Source organism: Sprattus sprattus (assembly GCF_963457725.1).
Source record: "Sprattus sprattus genome assembly, chromosome: 3".
Classification (NCBI taxonomy): domain Eukaryota; kingdom Metazoa; phylum Chordata; class Actinopteri; order Clupeiformes; family Clupeidae; genus Sprattus; species Sprattus sprattus.
In genome coordinates, this window is record NC_137922.1 from 18735285 (window position 1) to 18750284 (window position 15000).

The 15000-nt window shown below is 46.1% G+C and overlaps 1 protein-coding gene and 1 long non-coding RNA gene across 2 annotated transcripts in view; both read left to right on the plus strand.

Moving 5' to 3' along the window:
- Positions 1–1516, plus strand: part of LOC308362261 — a 49571-nt gene extending 48055 nt beyond the window's left edge. Inside the window, exon 3 of the long non-coding RNA XR_013968577.1 lies at positions 1383–1516. This is a non-coding gene — a long non-coding RNA (uncharacterized lncRNA). The remainder of the gene's footprint in view (positions 1–1382) is intronic.
- Positions 1517–1608: 92 nt separating this feature from the next.
- The window catches only part of bmpr1bb (bone morphogenetic protein receptor, type IBb), a gene marked incomplete at its 5' end in the record, with an annotated part of 21501 nt that continues 8109 nt past the window's right edge, over positions 1609–15000 (plus strand). Inside the window, 2 exons of the mRNA XM_080835686.1 lie at positions 1609–1708; positions 14439–14598. Coding sequence (XP_080691812.1) covers positions 1609–1708; positions 14439–14598 — 260 coding nt within the window. The remainder of the gene's footprint in view (positions 1709–14438; positions 14599–15000) is intronic.

The following is a 15000-nucleotide window of genomic DNA, read 5'->3' on the forward strand; positions in this document are numbered from 1 at the left end:
GTGGTGATCATCCCAGAGTGGAAAGGACAAAAGTGGATGTGTGTGTAGATGGTCACATCACGATTCTTGATTTGGAGGGAATCGGTCCTTTCTTCTAACGTCACAAAATGATGGTTCATAGACGGTGTATTCCACCTAGTGCTCTATTAAATAAACTATACATTAAGTGTGTGAGCCTGCTTTACACAATATGTAAAGCATATACATAGAGAAACAGTTTGTTGTTTTAGTTTGTTGTAAAACAGCGACTTATGTGTGGGCAGCCTGTTGAGCTGAAGACTGGCACGCTATGGTCCCAGATGCATCCGTCCCATTGGCTGGATAGATTGGATATGTAGGGAGTAGACTGTTCACCCCCCCAATTATTTTCCCTGCAAAATACTCCCCCAGCCAAACTTGATGTAATCTTTGTAATAGCTCAGTTAATCGGCTTAAGTCGTCACCCACAGAAAAAAGGTCTTTTCGCTGAAGGAATTTGTCAAGGCGTTTTTCTTTTTTTTCGTTGTGAGATTAGTGTGAAGAGGGTGTGCCATAGGAAGGTGTGGGCAATAATCGCCCGATGTGTGAACGGCAGTTTGGTGGGTTTAGCATTCTAGGCTTTCCCTCTCGGCATTGTATGTTGGAATTGCTCCGTGACGACCTGTCAAAGTGATGTTGACACTTAAGTTGGACAGAAGTAAATAGGCATGTATTTCACCACTGACAAATGTATGTGTTATAATTGTTGGCACTGTAACCCGGACATATGTTTTTGTCTTTCCAAACGATATGTTGCTCGTCAAAATAAAGCAGAATACAAAAGAAGCAGCATAGAACACCTGGAAAGGGGATTTGAATAACACATTTAAAGTGTTTCGATGTCAACATTGCGCACTATTTCAAAGTGTTTGTGGCTGTGTTTTTGCATCAGTTTTTCTCTGTTGTTGGAAGTCAGAATCTATCATGTGTACATTTTTTTTCTTCTTTTATCTTATCTTTGTGTAGAGGGTGAGATATTGTGAGATTTTGAACGGGGGAATCTGTATTTTCCTTGCTTTTCATGCATGGGCCCACACACACAATTAAGAATCTGGGGTGGATTTGGGAGAGTTTTGGGAGGTCGAGGGTGTGTTAATTCGAGTCAAGTGTTAATGTGAGTTGAGAATGTGTGTTGGGGTATCTCACAGATGCTGACATCAGCTGCTTCTTTATATTCTATGAGGTGAGCAGTCAGGGGGGGGCTTCTCAATAAAAGAGGGTAAAAAAGAGTTGGAGGAAGGGAGGGCAGGGGTGATAAAGAGAAAGAGAAAGAGAGAGAGAGAGAGAGAGAGAGAGAGAGAGAGACTAACTTAGTAACACCCTCTTTCCCACCCCTTTTTCTCCTCTCTCTCCTCCCCTCTCAGCCCTGGAGGCCGTCAGTGTCGGAGTTTCCACGGAGCGTAGCAGTGTGTCAGCGTGTGTGTCTCCTGTCCACCTCCATCCTCTCCACACCGCAACTGGAGCAAGTGTGTGAGTGAACCAGCGCGCGTGTGTGTGTGTATGTACGCGCGTCAAGAGTGGCCGTCTGCTTCCCCTGCCGCTGCGGCTGAAACCTCAGGGAGTTCCCCCGGGCTCGGCTGGCGCGGTGGGATGCTGCGACCTGGGCGACCCGTCTGCCACCTCCCCCGGTTGCTGCCACTGCTGCTGTGTCGTCTGCTGGTGCTGGCCTCTCTGCTGAGCGTCTCAGAGGGTGAGTACCACGCTCCTCTCCACTCCACTCCGCACACCACCCTGCTCTTTCCTCCACCGCAGCCCAGGCACACCCCTCTTCCCTGGGCTGCTTCGCTCTGGGATAATGGACGGATTAGCTGATGGATAACACACAGGACAAGCTTAGTGGGTCTCACCCCTGCAGCTAAGTTGCGGTTATGCAGCAGGTGTAGAGCAGTCAAGTACAAGGGGATGTTTAACGCCCCAGACCCTAGTTTAAGGCTGATTTGGCTTGAATGGTTGTTCTGCTGACAGGTCATTCCTCTGCTCCCATTCCTCTGGGGATGGATGTCTCCTGCGCTGCCCTGGTTGTTGTTTGGAGACATACAGTGCAGACGAGCTCTGTGGGAGTCAGACAGTATTTCATGCTGGGGTGTTTATGTCGGTGCACGGCTGTTATGATCCAGGTCCGTCTGTGAGCGTTTGCATTCCCAATACTACCCTCCCCTCGTGGCGTGTTTAGATTATTTTTCAAAAAGTCAGACACCAATAAGTCATATTCTGCAGATTCTTGGATGGAATACCTCCTAGGCGGGTTTGGGAATCTGGTGTTGGGACTGTGGTCATTGCAACAGGTGGGAAGCATTCAAGTATTTTAATAGTCTCAGACGGTCAGTGTGGGGTTTGACTGCTGGGCTTCGGGGCTTTTCAAGATGGATGAGAAATACATTTTGTTGTCAGGCACTTGTTAAACACACAGTTGGGCGTAAAGCTGCAAAAGCAATCCAGCTCCCATGCTGCCACGCACACACACACACACATAGAAAAATGCAGTTTATACACAAATGCCCACAGCCACACAAAATAAGAGAAAACCCTTTCACACACACGTGCAAGTGCGCAAACACTGCCGCATTCTGAAGCCCCCTGTCTTCAGCTCATTTCAGTAGTGTAGACATGTGGCTGACCACATGGCGTTAGTTCAGCTGGTGAAAGAGTGCAGCTCTCTATTCCACCACACGATTGCTTGTCCATTAACATCATTTTGTAAATGAAAAAGAGTGAAATGTTAGGCACCCAAAAGTGCTTCTAAAAAGTTACAAATTGCAAAAGAAGACAACAGCAATAGGGCACACGAGTCACGACCATACGCACCATATGTTATTGTCATACTGAGTATGCGTTATGTGATGTGTTTATCAGGCTGTGTGTTCCCCCTCAGTGTTGTAGTTGTGATATAATAAGTACCTATGGGACACTCAGTTTTACAGGACAATTTTTAAGAAAATCAATGATGTAGTTTTAACCACAGTTGGTATCGAATAGTAATTGTTTATTGAGCAGTGGACATGTTATCCTATCCCAGCATAGTAACTCAGTCCCCCCTAGAACCACTACTTTCGTCTCATAATCTATACTTCAATTGATTTAATGTTTTCACTATCTACATGGTCCATTTATATTCATTGAGTTGTGCCTGGGAACAGAATTGTAAAACTACACAACTAAAGAAGTTTCGTTTTAAGATATCTTCAATGATTCTTAGTTTTCAGCTCTTTATTCATCTATATAGTACATACCCTTTTGTTGTTTTCAGTCATACTATACCTAATGTTACTGTAAATATATTACATTTATCTTTATACAAAACAGTCTTGCTGTTATATTGTGCGTATACTATTGTGGTGACCATTACACTCCTCTGTCAGTGCATCAGTGGCTGTTTCTACATTCCTGAGTTCATGCCCACCATTTCGTTGTTGCAAAATGTACAATCATGGAATTTTCCAGAAGTGCTTTGAATCTCACAAGCAGCCTTCAAAAGTAAGTTCTTGGTTGTTTAAGTCATCGCGGACTGATGAAGCAGAACCTCTCAAGGTCAGCATCTGAAGATAACACTCAGCACAGAGACTGCCCACAGATAGGTCCTGTCTCCACGCATCCTTCTGGAAATTCCTTAGCTGCTCACTTCTCTAATTGGCTTAGCTGAAATCTGATGTTGCCCAGTTGACAGCCATGTCTTCTCTTCACATCTCTCCATATTTGTACGCTCACACTCTTCTGATCACATTCTTCTGTCCCATGAAGGTTATCAGTGGAGTGCAGGACTAATCTTAGAATGTCATGTCATCTCATGTCGTTTCAGTCGTCTAGCACAGTGACATAGACAGTAACGAAGCAGGGAGATTATAGTGCTTCTCGCAGCAATGTCATTCAGAAAGGGAGGAGAGAATGAGAATGCTACTTAGCATCTAAAATGCTACATCAGCAGATTTCTCTCTGAATGCAGTGAAATGACGGTGGCCAGGGGCCAGGGTTCCGTGTTCCAGAACACCGTGGCGTTCGCTCGCGTCCCCTCACCCCTTCCCGACCGCCACACCGGGACAGCTGTTTCTCGTTTAGCACTTATGGTATACGGCCAAAGCTGCCAAAACAAATGGACCTTCTCTGAGGGAGCAGGAAGCCTTTGGGCCGGGGGCGCATAGGCAGTTTCGGCACAGTTCCTCAGGTCAACTTCCTGTCTCTGACCAAAACCCTGCATGGCAAATCAGGTCTTTCCATCTGGTCACGGACCAATCAGAAGTCTCTTGCCAAATTTACTGAAACGTTCAGGCCTGTTAGATTCTGAATGCAATCGCCTTCTGTCTCCAGAACCATGGGCCCAATAAGCAGAGATCAGTCAGATTAGTGTTCTCACTTTAAACCGCATGGATAAGATTCACAGAGTCTGCGTCCTGAATGTACCTTTACACAATGGGCTGAAATACACAGTCATACACTGACATACACAATTGATGAATTGAATGCACCTGTCAACAAAAAGTGAGAAAAACAAGATGGTATTAGCATGAAAATGACATCTTTATAAAGTGATGGGTAATGCTATTTATGAAGAGCTTGCTTGAATAAAAGACAAGTTTTTGTAATTGTCCTTCAGCTGAGTATGAATAGAATTTCTGGAGCAAGCGCATTTTTGCGAGGCTGCTTGTGACTGACCGCAGTAGACAGAGTTCCAGTAAGAACTGGAGAAATTGGGACGTCTTCTATCATTCCGTCGTGTCAGCAGCCATATCAAGGTCACTGTGCCTCGCTTGTGTCTCCCGTGCTAGCCTTCAGTGCTGATATGAGAGACGGACTTGAGTGCAGGGATGTGTTTATCAGTGTATCTCACACACTGCATTTACTCCAAGTTCCATCCGTAGTGTCCTTTAAAATAAACATTCAAAACCAGTTGGGCTTTTGCTGGGAAGTTACACTTTCTATTGTAAGATTTCTTGAATTTGAAGAGGAGAACTTTCTACTGTCTATGAAACTTTGGTCATTCTTGTGCAACGTTGCCATATCTCCCACCTGTTTAGGTGATTAGTTTTTTTTCGTGCGTCATAAATTAGAATTGTGGAATTCTAAAATAAAGATAAGCTGTAGCCTGTCTGTCGTGGTGTGTGTGTGTCCGTGTGTGTAGTGTGTGTCAGTGTGCAGTGTGTGGGTGGATAGTTTGAAGGCCGCCGGTGGGGGAAGGAGGTTTGAGGTGCAGCGTTGTGCTTTGTGAACAGAAGCGAAAAAGCAGCAGTGTGAGAGCAGTCATCCTCCCTTTCTCCCTCTCCGTCTCCCCCCTCGCTCTCGTCCCGTCCCAGGCTGGCCCAGCCGCTTCCTGACAGGATGCAGATCATGTTCCCCAAACAGAACCCGATCCACGGACCAGACCCCGCTCTAGCATTGCCGGGGGTGTGTGTGTGTGTGTGTGTGTGTGTGTGCTTGTATGTGCCTGTGTGTGTGTGTGTGTGAGGGGGGGGGGTGACTGCACCTGTGGATCTGGAGGAAAAATAGGAGCCAAAGGACAGAGAGAAAAAGAAAGAGAAAAAGGGAGAGATGAGAAAAAGCAAGTCGAGTTCCAGATTACCCCAGTCCATTCTGTCTTCACCTCCATGCACCCCAGCCCACCGCACACTTCTCCCCGCCATCTCAGCCTGAGCTCGGGGGACCCCGGGGTTGGTGGAAGCCTGGAGCACACTGAACCCCAGTGGCACTGCCGGTAATGTAAAGTTGGAGGTCAAAGTGAGTCATTTCCACAGGCCTGGCCCTCTCTGTACTAACACAAACATGCAGAGATCATAGGGAGATAGCTCTGCGGCAAGTACGACACTGAAACCGCTCAGGGCTGCCATATTGGATGGCTTTGAATGAGAGTTTTGTAACACTGCATGCTTTTGATGTGGAGCTGGCATCAGTGTTTTTGGCTGTATTGGATGTTAGGTCTACAGTCTCCTCTTGGACTGGATACATCGCCTCACTTTCGAGTATGAGATGGAGAATTCCAGAACTTCAGACTTTCTTTCTATATTTCTAACCATAACTGTAGAACATAGTGTTATTTTACTATAATTTATTAAAAAAAACATTACTTGAATAAGGAAAAGCCATGGCAGAAGGCCCTGTTTTATTGTAATTTGGTTAAGATTGCAAACTTATCTCCGGTACTAAAAAAACCCCAAAATGGGTTGCACCTGTTGCCATTCACATCCATTATAAAACAGGCCTGTTAATGACAATGATTAATTAGCTATAGTTTCTTTAATCATGGGGCTAGAAACGTTCATTTTTTTTATTCTCATACTTTGTTAGTCCTCTTTCCACTAGCATTGACATTCCATGTGTTTTATGAAGTTAAAAGTTTAACTGTCGCACCTATGTGTAGTATTTGTTCAGTTGACTAGTGTTAGCCAGGGATAAAAGTTTCTATTCCATTTTCTATTTTCACAAGATTGTGATATATTAACAAGTGTGACAAGTTGGTCACTAAGACAGAAAGATGGCCGTGATTTTTGTTTACCTCTCAAAAGTAGGTCTGAACAGTAGTGACATTTGTGTGACGGTGAATTCGATTTTTATGGAATTTATTAGGAAATGATGTTAGGGGCTTTTTAAACACACATGATTCTCATGCAGTCCTCAAGGTCAGTCCTCAAACTTTAAAGGACTTTGCGTGTTTGATTTTGGAATTCCCCAAGCCACATGCCACATGCCTCTGTCAGCCACGACACACAGGGATGGTCTGAGTTGTTCCTCTCTTGGACAGGCCGCTCTTCCCAGCTACACCACCATCTCCAGCTCAGAACAGAGGGCATACTTTACAGCTGGAAGCTCCATCTGAGTCAGGAGGTTGAGATACATACACACACACACACACACACACACACACACACACACACACACACACACACACACACACACACACACACACACACACACACACACACACACACACACACACACACACACACACACACACAGACCCTCCCCTGTTCCATAGCAGTTCACAAGGGAATCATGATGGACAAGGAGCAGGTGGAGCTGATGCTGGCATTTCATTAAACGAAGGGTATTATCTGGGATTGTTCTGGTATTGTGTGTGTGTGTGTGTGTGTGAGTGACAGAGAGAGAGAGAGAGAGAGAGAGAGAGAGAGAGAGAGAAAATGAAGGGAAGACTCTGACATTGTAACGGGTGGAGGGTGGCTGCTTTATCGTCCCCGTCGTGTCTAAACATGGTGTGGAAGAAAAGGGCTCACGGAGCGCGAGCAGGGCAGGGAGGAGCTTCCCTTAGCTACAAACATCGGACTTGTTTTTGTCTCCATACAGACGGTCCCGATAACCAGCTGCTCTATCTTTAATAACAAATCCATCACTGAATACTGGATGGGTTATTGTTGGTGGCCTTTGCCATATTTACACGGTTAGCTCATGGTGTCAGTGACACCGCTGTGTACTGTCATGGCCGTGTCGAAACACGGTGGCCAAGCTACACTTGTACAGTCTGAACCTTTTTGTGTAATGACCTTGTATCATAGAGTGGTTTGGCTGAAAAAGCATTTCTTTTAGACAGTTAGCCAGAGCTCCACGCCAACTGTGTCCACAGGTAGAGAAAGCAGATCATCATAGAGACATAATGGATCATCCACGGTTGCCTTTGTGTCCTGAAGGAGAGGCTCTGTTATCAGATAGACTTTTTCCAATGCTTCGGGAAGGCCATCAGATTAGACAGGTGCTTCCCAGGTAAATGAGCTAGCACCTGTTCACAGCCCTGTCTACAGGCACGCATCTCATCTAGCCAGAGGGGTTTACACACACACACACACAAACACATGCACACACACACACACACACACACACACACACACACACACACACACACATGCACACACACACATGCACAAACACGCACACAAGTGCGCGCACACACGCAAACGCACGCATACACAAGCGCACACATTTACATTTACATTTAGTCATTTAGCAGACGCTTTTGTCCAAAGCGACGTTCAAGGGAGAGAACAGTCACGCTAAGAGCAATAAAACCTGGTGTAACAATAAATACTGTTCTCCTTTGTCCCCAATGGGAAATGGAAAGATGAATGCAAAGCAGTGTACCAGTAGCTATCAGTTATTTTGTGGGATAACCCTTCAGAAAAAACATGCTTGGACTTTGATCCATCGTCAGCTCAATGCACTGTAAGTAATATAGAAACAATGTATTCATGTCATTACTAGTTCAGTTGTAACGCAAAATAATGACAGAGGACACACATTTAAAGTGGATGTTTGTGGAGCTAATAAAACATCACTGAGAGAATGGATAGGGCGGTAGTGTCCCCACACATCTTTGTCAAGTGGTGCTCCACGCATATGGGACTCAGGGGTCTTGATGATTGCCCATCCCCAGGGGAGGGTGGAGCAGGTAAGGGGGGGGGGGGACTCCTTGATGTTAACCCCATAAATTCTCTGGATGTTGGTCACGGAGGGGAGTGGACACCCTTCTGGCCTCCCAATCATGGCGTGCAGATCTCCTGAAGAAAGGCCCAGTGCAGAACTAATTGGTGGCTCAGAGAAAGACATGCAGAGATGAAGAGAGAGAGAATAGAGAGAGAGAGGGAGAGAGACATAATAAGAAATAAGGGATTGGAAGAAAGAGAAAGCATAGAGGGAATATGTCGAGTAGAGTAAAAGACATGTGGAGAAAAGAGATAGAGAGGAGAAGGGAAGGGAAGGGAAGGGAAGGAGAAAGAGCAGAGAGACAGAGAGAAACACAGGACCCTGTGAATGGAGAATCTGGAGTGGCGGTGTGAGATGGATCGGGGCTCTCCGCTTTGTCACGCTGTCATGCCCTTCACCCTGTGTTGGCTGCAGAGGGTGGAGGGCCCTTTGAAGTGGAGAGGGGTTAAGGGGTGGAGGGCTTGCCCAGGGGAGGGGTGCGTGAGTGATTTATGGAGCCGTCTTGAGTGGAGCGTCGAAGCTCTCCGGGGTCAAAGTGCCTACACCGGCCAAAGAGGTATTCCCAAAGATGTCTCCTCTGATGGCGAGATTTACTCTCGGCACCTGGAGAAATGTAAGGCCATCACTGCGCTCTTGGTAGGGGTCACATGGAGTGGGCGAGGGCCTCGCCGGCACCAACATCAAACGCCACATGGATATCTCATCCCCAGCCAAAAGCAACGCGTCTGGGATGGAGTTTTAAATGTAAACTGCAGCATAACAAAGCATACCGATTGTGTTACATTTCTCTGGCTCGCTTTTTTGACAAAATTGGTGAACTTCAATGTGTGTGTGTGTGTGTGTGTGTGTGTGTGTGTGTGTGTGTGTGTGTGTATGTGTGTGTGTGTGTGTGTGTGGGTGTGTGGGCTGTGCAATTGTGTATTTTTAAGGGCTTTATTTTTGGATATTTTCAATCATTCGTTCCATTGACCGTCAAGAGCACTTAAATACTGCATGTCTCACAGGTTTATCCTTATTGTGTTAAGTATTTGATTGATAGAAATAAAAATTTGTTCTGAAAGTGAAGCTGTTTAGTAAAATATTTGTTGTTAGTAACTTAACTGTTTGTAGCCTCTGTTGCTGTGTCTAACTTCAGTCCATTACTGTTTTCCATATTTGTGTAGCACCTTCACAGATTGTCTCAAACTGCCCAAGGTCTATCCCTCTGAAAAGTGGCTGGAGACAAAGTGACACTTGGACTGTAGAGATTTAGGATAGATTTTTTGTGTGGAAGTGTCTCATCACTGGTAATGGACGTTCCTTTGTTGTGTTTCAGAGGAGTTCATAAGCACACAGATATTTTGTCATCTTAGATACGCTGTGCTGGATGAACTTAAACGTAAAGCCAACAAATAATGCCTGCCTGTCAGTTAGTCAACAGAAGGATTGTTAACTGTGAAGCAACCGCTGTGAATAGCCAAAAAGCCTTTGCATGCCCATGTAGAATTCACATATTAGCAGTGGCATTGATAAGAATATATGTTTACAGGTTTTGTTTTGAAGATTATGTGACTCATGCATGAATTTTGATCTCATTCTACATTTGATATCATTCTGCACTCTCTCTCTCTCTCTCTCTCTCAGTATCTCTCTCTCTCTCTCTCTGGCTCGAACACAGCCAACCAGACGTACCCTTTGAGGGTTTTTTAGAACATTCACAGGCTTGGTCTGTGGAGGCGGTGTTTTTGTGGCAGTCAGAGATTAGCTTTTCACGTCGCCGACCTCGCAAGGCTAATGGTGCGTATCAGGGCTGTGGCCCCGCGGGACTCTGTCCATTATTCAGGCAACACAGAGAGCCAGGCTATCTGTTTCCCAGTGCTCGGGGTCTTTTAATCCAGCTTTCACTGCGTTCTGTTTCAGTCTGGGCAGAGTTACCAACAGACAAATCCAACTAAGCTCAGTCATACGGCAGCTCACTGTGTGTTGTGATGGTGATGTTGATTCCTGATAAGCTTTTCCCCCCATTACAGTCTTTCCAGGGGGGTTTGTGTGTGTGTGTGTGTGTGTGTGTTTTCTCGGTAGGCCATGGTAGATGCCGCTTGCCCTGCAACAGGGGGAATGATGGTGACAGTTGTCGGGTTATCGGGGACGGGAGGTCTTTATCCGAGCTCTTGTTTCAGATCGGAACAGCTGTTTTGAGCCGATAAAACTGTCTCGTTTTGTTTCTGACCCGTTGTGTGTCCCATCAGTGTTCTGTGGTAAGAAAACCCCCAAAGAATGTCAAATCATAGAACTGTCAAATAATGTCGTTAAATACAGATTACCCAGAGCTATATAAATAATGCTTTGTTTTTGAAGGAAAGGAAATATATGCGAACAGAACTCTCCTACCACTGAGTTATGATTCAGCAAATGCAAAAGCCCTCATTAGAACAGCCCCGAAGAATGGCTCTCTGTTGAAGGTGGCCAAATAAAAATGGCTTCCTCGCAGGAGGATGGAGCATATCTCGGGGCTCCCCGCCATGTTTACATCTCGTAAGGCCTTTAAGAGGCTGCAGTCGTTAATGAGGCCTCACGCCTTTGCTCTGGGAAAGGGGCCCCATGAGCGTGGCATAGGGGGGCCCCAGGCACCAGTCATAACAGGCCCTGAAAATGCCCCACTTCCTGGAATGCCAGCCTCGCCCTGGGGAGAAGGTGGGGGGAAAGGAGTTGAGGGGAGGTGAGTGGATGGGGGGAGGAGAGGAGTTGAGGGGAGGCGAGGGGAGAGGCAGCAATGAGAAAAGGGTGTTTTTTTGCCCACCTTATTTTAATGCCGGCTATCAATCCTGGCTGCTCGTGAAGGTGGAAAAATAGTTATTCCCGGGAATGAGAGGACAGGGCAAAGATTACTGAAGGAACTCGCCATGACGACCGGAAGTCTACGGAACAGTGGTAGGGGTCTTAAAACTGGTTGCATTATTAACGCCATGACTCTAGTGTAGGGGTTTAGTGTTAAGGGGCTGTGTGTTGAGCATATCTGTAGGTTTTGGTGCCAGGTGGTGTGTGATCTCACATAGCACCAACTGTACTTTACTCTCTCAGACTAGACATAGATAACAGAGTGGACCACACTCTTCATCTCTCAGTTTGTATACATACGCCTCTTTTTAAATGGGAGTTTCAGTAAAACAAAGTTTCAGTAAAACAAAAAGCAGGATCTGGATAAGCTCATGACTCATGATTAACTGGACGTGAAAGTGTTTTTCACATTTGTACCGGGCGAGAAGCTTGGAGTGTGTGTGGTGTGTGTGTGTGTGTGTGTGTGTGTGTATGTGTGTGTGTGTGTGTGTGTGTGTGTGTGTGTGTGTGTGTGTGTGTGTGTGTGTGTGTGTGTGTGCCTGTCTGTCTGAAGGAATGCAGAGATGAGATGCACTCCAAGGCCACTGTCGGCTCGTGCCGTAACTCTTCTGTCGTCAGGAGGTCTGCGAGGTGCAGGAGGCACTCTATGTTCTGCCGGAGAAGAAAGTTCTGGATGCTTCTCTCCCGATGCTGACTCAGTGCTCATTAATCATCGCCACCTCAGACAATCTGCTGCAGCCAGAACCAGAGTTTTGAAGTCAAGGATAAACTGATGCTGAAACAAAAGCTGTCACCTGACAAGATAAGGGAGAATTATATACTGTGTGCCTAGTCAAATGCAAGGGAGGAGTTTGTTTGTGTGTGTCTTCAATAGCTGTCTGCCAGATATAAAATGTGGAAATATAATTGTCATTTCAACTTCCTTTTTCATCACTGGGACTCTTCTCTATTGACTGTGAAAGGGTATAGATGTAATGAATTGACCCCTACATCACAAGCTGTACCCCTTTTCTGTAAGTAAATGCTGGACCTCATTGATGCAGTGAACTAGTGCCAGGGCTGGTCACTGCACTGTTGTAATGGGGAAATAAATGAGCGGCTCTCACTCCCAATCCTCTCGGAGCCAGATCGATGCTGGCTGCGTTTCAGACACGGCAGGCTGATTTATGTGCGCCGGTGAGCGAGTGTGAGTAGCAGACGTAGCGCAGGGCGCTCCGGACGACAGAAGCCCTGTAGAAACACTCCCCTCCCACAGATCAATCTGCCCCTGCTTTACAGCCCCCCTCCAACGCCCGCCTCACTGCCCTCGGGGATCTGCGGCCACTTGCCGACAAATACAGTTGAGCTTTTAGTTCACTATCACTCTGAATGATCAGCTTCTTGGCTGGGAGCGAGGAACTCGGCAGGACAATTGATTAGTTGTCCTATCCTAGAGGGAAAACGTGACTTGATTCTGACACTATGGCGGAGAGTTTAAGTCAGTGACATTGTGCGTTAAGCGTTCATTTGGGTGGAGGTGATGGCCAGGTGCTCCACCCTTGCTTGAGAGCATTCCCCCCCCACCCCCCGCCCAGCTCAACACCTGGAGGTTGATTTGAACAGGAAGTCTTCTGGCGTTCATTAAAAACACAGAACCCGACGGAGAGGCTCTGTGTTTTTGTTACACGTAAGACGAGAACGTTTCTTTCCTACACTCTCTTCCCCTCGAAAGCGCTCATCAAGTGCTGGACTGTACACTTCTGAGTCTCTGTTTCTCTCTTCCACTCACTCCCTCACTCTACCTTTCTCTCTCATTCTCTCTCTCTCTCTCTCTCTCTCTCTCTCTCTCTCTCTCTCATTCTGTTCGTCGGGTAGGGAGACTGAGCAGTGATCCAGAGAGCCTGTGCAATAACAGGGCTCTGAACAGGCAGAGCTGCTCGTAACGTGAGCACACAGTTTTTATTGTAAAATATACGAGTGGAGGTTCACCCCCCTGGGTTTGGGTCTCATGCTGTATGGGGAAGGTGTGTGTGTGTGTATGTGTGTGTGTGTATGTGTCTGTGTGTATGTGTGTGTGTGTGTGTGTGTGTGTGTGGGAGGGGGGGGGGGGGGGTGGGGGTTAAAACCCAGACCTCTGGTAGCAGCCCCATTTCCATCCCATTATAATCTCTCTATGGTGGCTGACTTTGTGGGACTAAAGCTGTTTACAGCTGTTAGATTTATCATTGAATAAACTCACACAGGCTTAACACGACAGTGGGATAAAACACAGTTCGGAGCTCGGAGCTTTGCTGTTAATATGTGTGACAGAATATATCCTTGGAGAACTGCGTCTGAACATCTCCATATGACCATCCTATAGTTTGTTATGCGTCTGTGAAAGAGCCTTGCTCATGTAGTCTTAGATAAATGGAACATGTTTACTTTTTTTTGTCAGTTTGCTATCAGTTTTGTCAGCAGACACCAGTTCCACTGTATTCACAAATGTGAGGCATGCTGAAAAGCACTTCACAGATACGGTTATACACACACACACACACACACACACACACACACACACACACACACACACACACACACACACACACACACACACACACACACACACACACACACACACACACACACACACACACACACACACACACAAACACACACACACACACACACACACACACACACACACACACACACACACACACACAAATATACAGCAATCCTTGCTTCATTCTTATAAGGCCATAGCAGCATGACTCATTCCAGGTGAAAGCAGACACTCAGCCCAGAGCCCAGTGTGGTTCTGGAAGGGCCGGGTTCACTGAGAGAGTCACACATGCAGGGGATGAAGGCAAAGCATGAAATGAAACATCAGATATCCTCTCCTGTGCTCTGCATCAACCAACACAGGAGATTCCAACCCATGTTGTTTTAACCTGCTGATATCCTTCCTCTCTCTCTCTCTCTCTCTCTCTCTCTCTCTCTCTCTCTCTCTCTCTCTCTCTGTAGCTCACTTGCTCTCTCTTTGTGTCTTTCACTCACTCACTCCTTCTCTCAATTCAGTTGAGTTACATTGAGGCTGCAATGAAATTCAAAATACCACATACGTACATTCACATTGTAAAAAAAAGAATGAACGCAGACCAACTCTACGGAATTAAACACAGAATTCCCAAATCATTCCAAATCTGCCTCTTTTCCCCATGCAGCGAATGTGTTGGACACCATGCTGTTGAGGAGCTCTGGGAAGGTGAAGACAGACCTGGGGAAGGAGGAGAGTGGGAGCCCAGTACCCGTAGTCCCTGAGAGGGTCCTGTGGTGCCACTGCTACCACCACTGTCCAGAGGACGCCGTCAACAACACCTGCAGGTGAGGCCAAACACCTGGATGACTACTGACTCAGGAACAGTGCCAGGCCTGATCAGTTCACATTTGAGTGGCTCCGTCTCTGACCCAGTGTCATCCGTCAAAATATGGTTAAAATCTACGATTCCTGGTGGGGATTATTAAGGTTTTTGTTAGGCAATGTTTAGATTTGATTTAAATAAAATAAAATATATTTTTTTTTACATTATTTTTACTCTCATGCTCATCTGTTTACTCTTTTGCCCCAATGTTTTTAGTAAGGGGAAATATACAAAAACATCAAGGCATGTCAGACTACCTAAAAGAGTCTTGGACTTCTAAGTGTTAAATGATAAGAAAAGTAGAGTAGTGTCAGTCCGATGATGAGCACCCACAGGTGTATCATTTTAAAGAAACGAGAGGAGA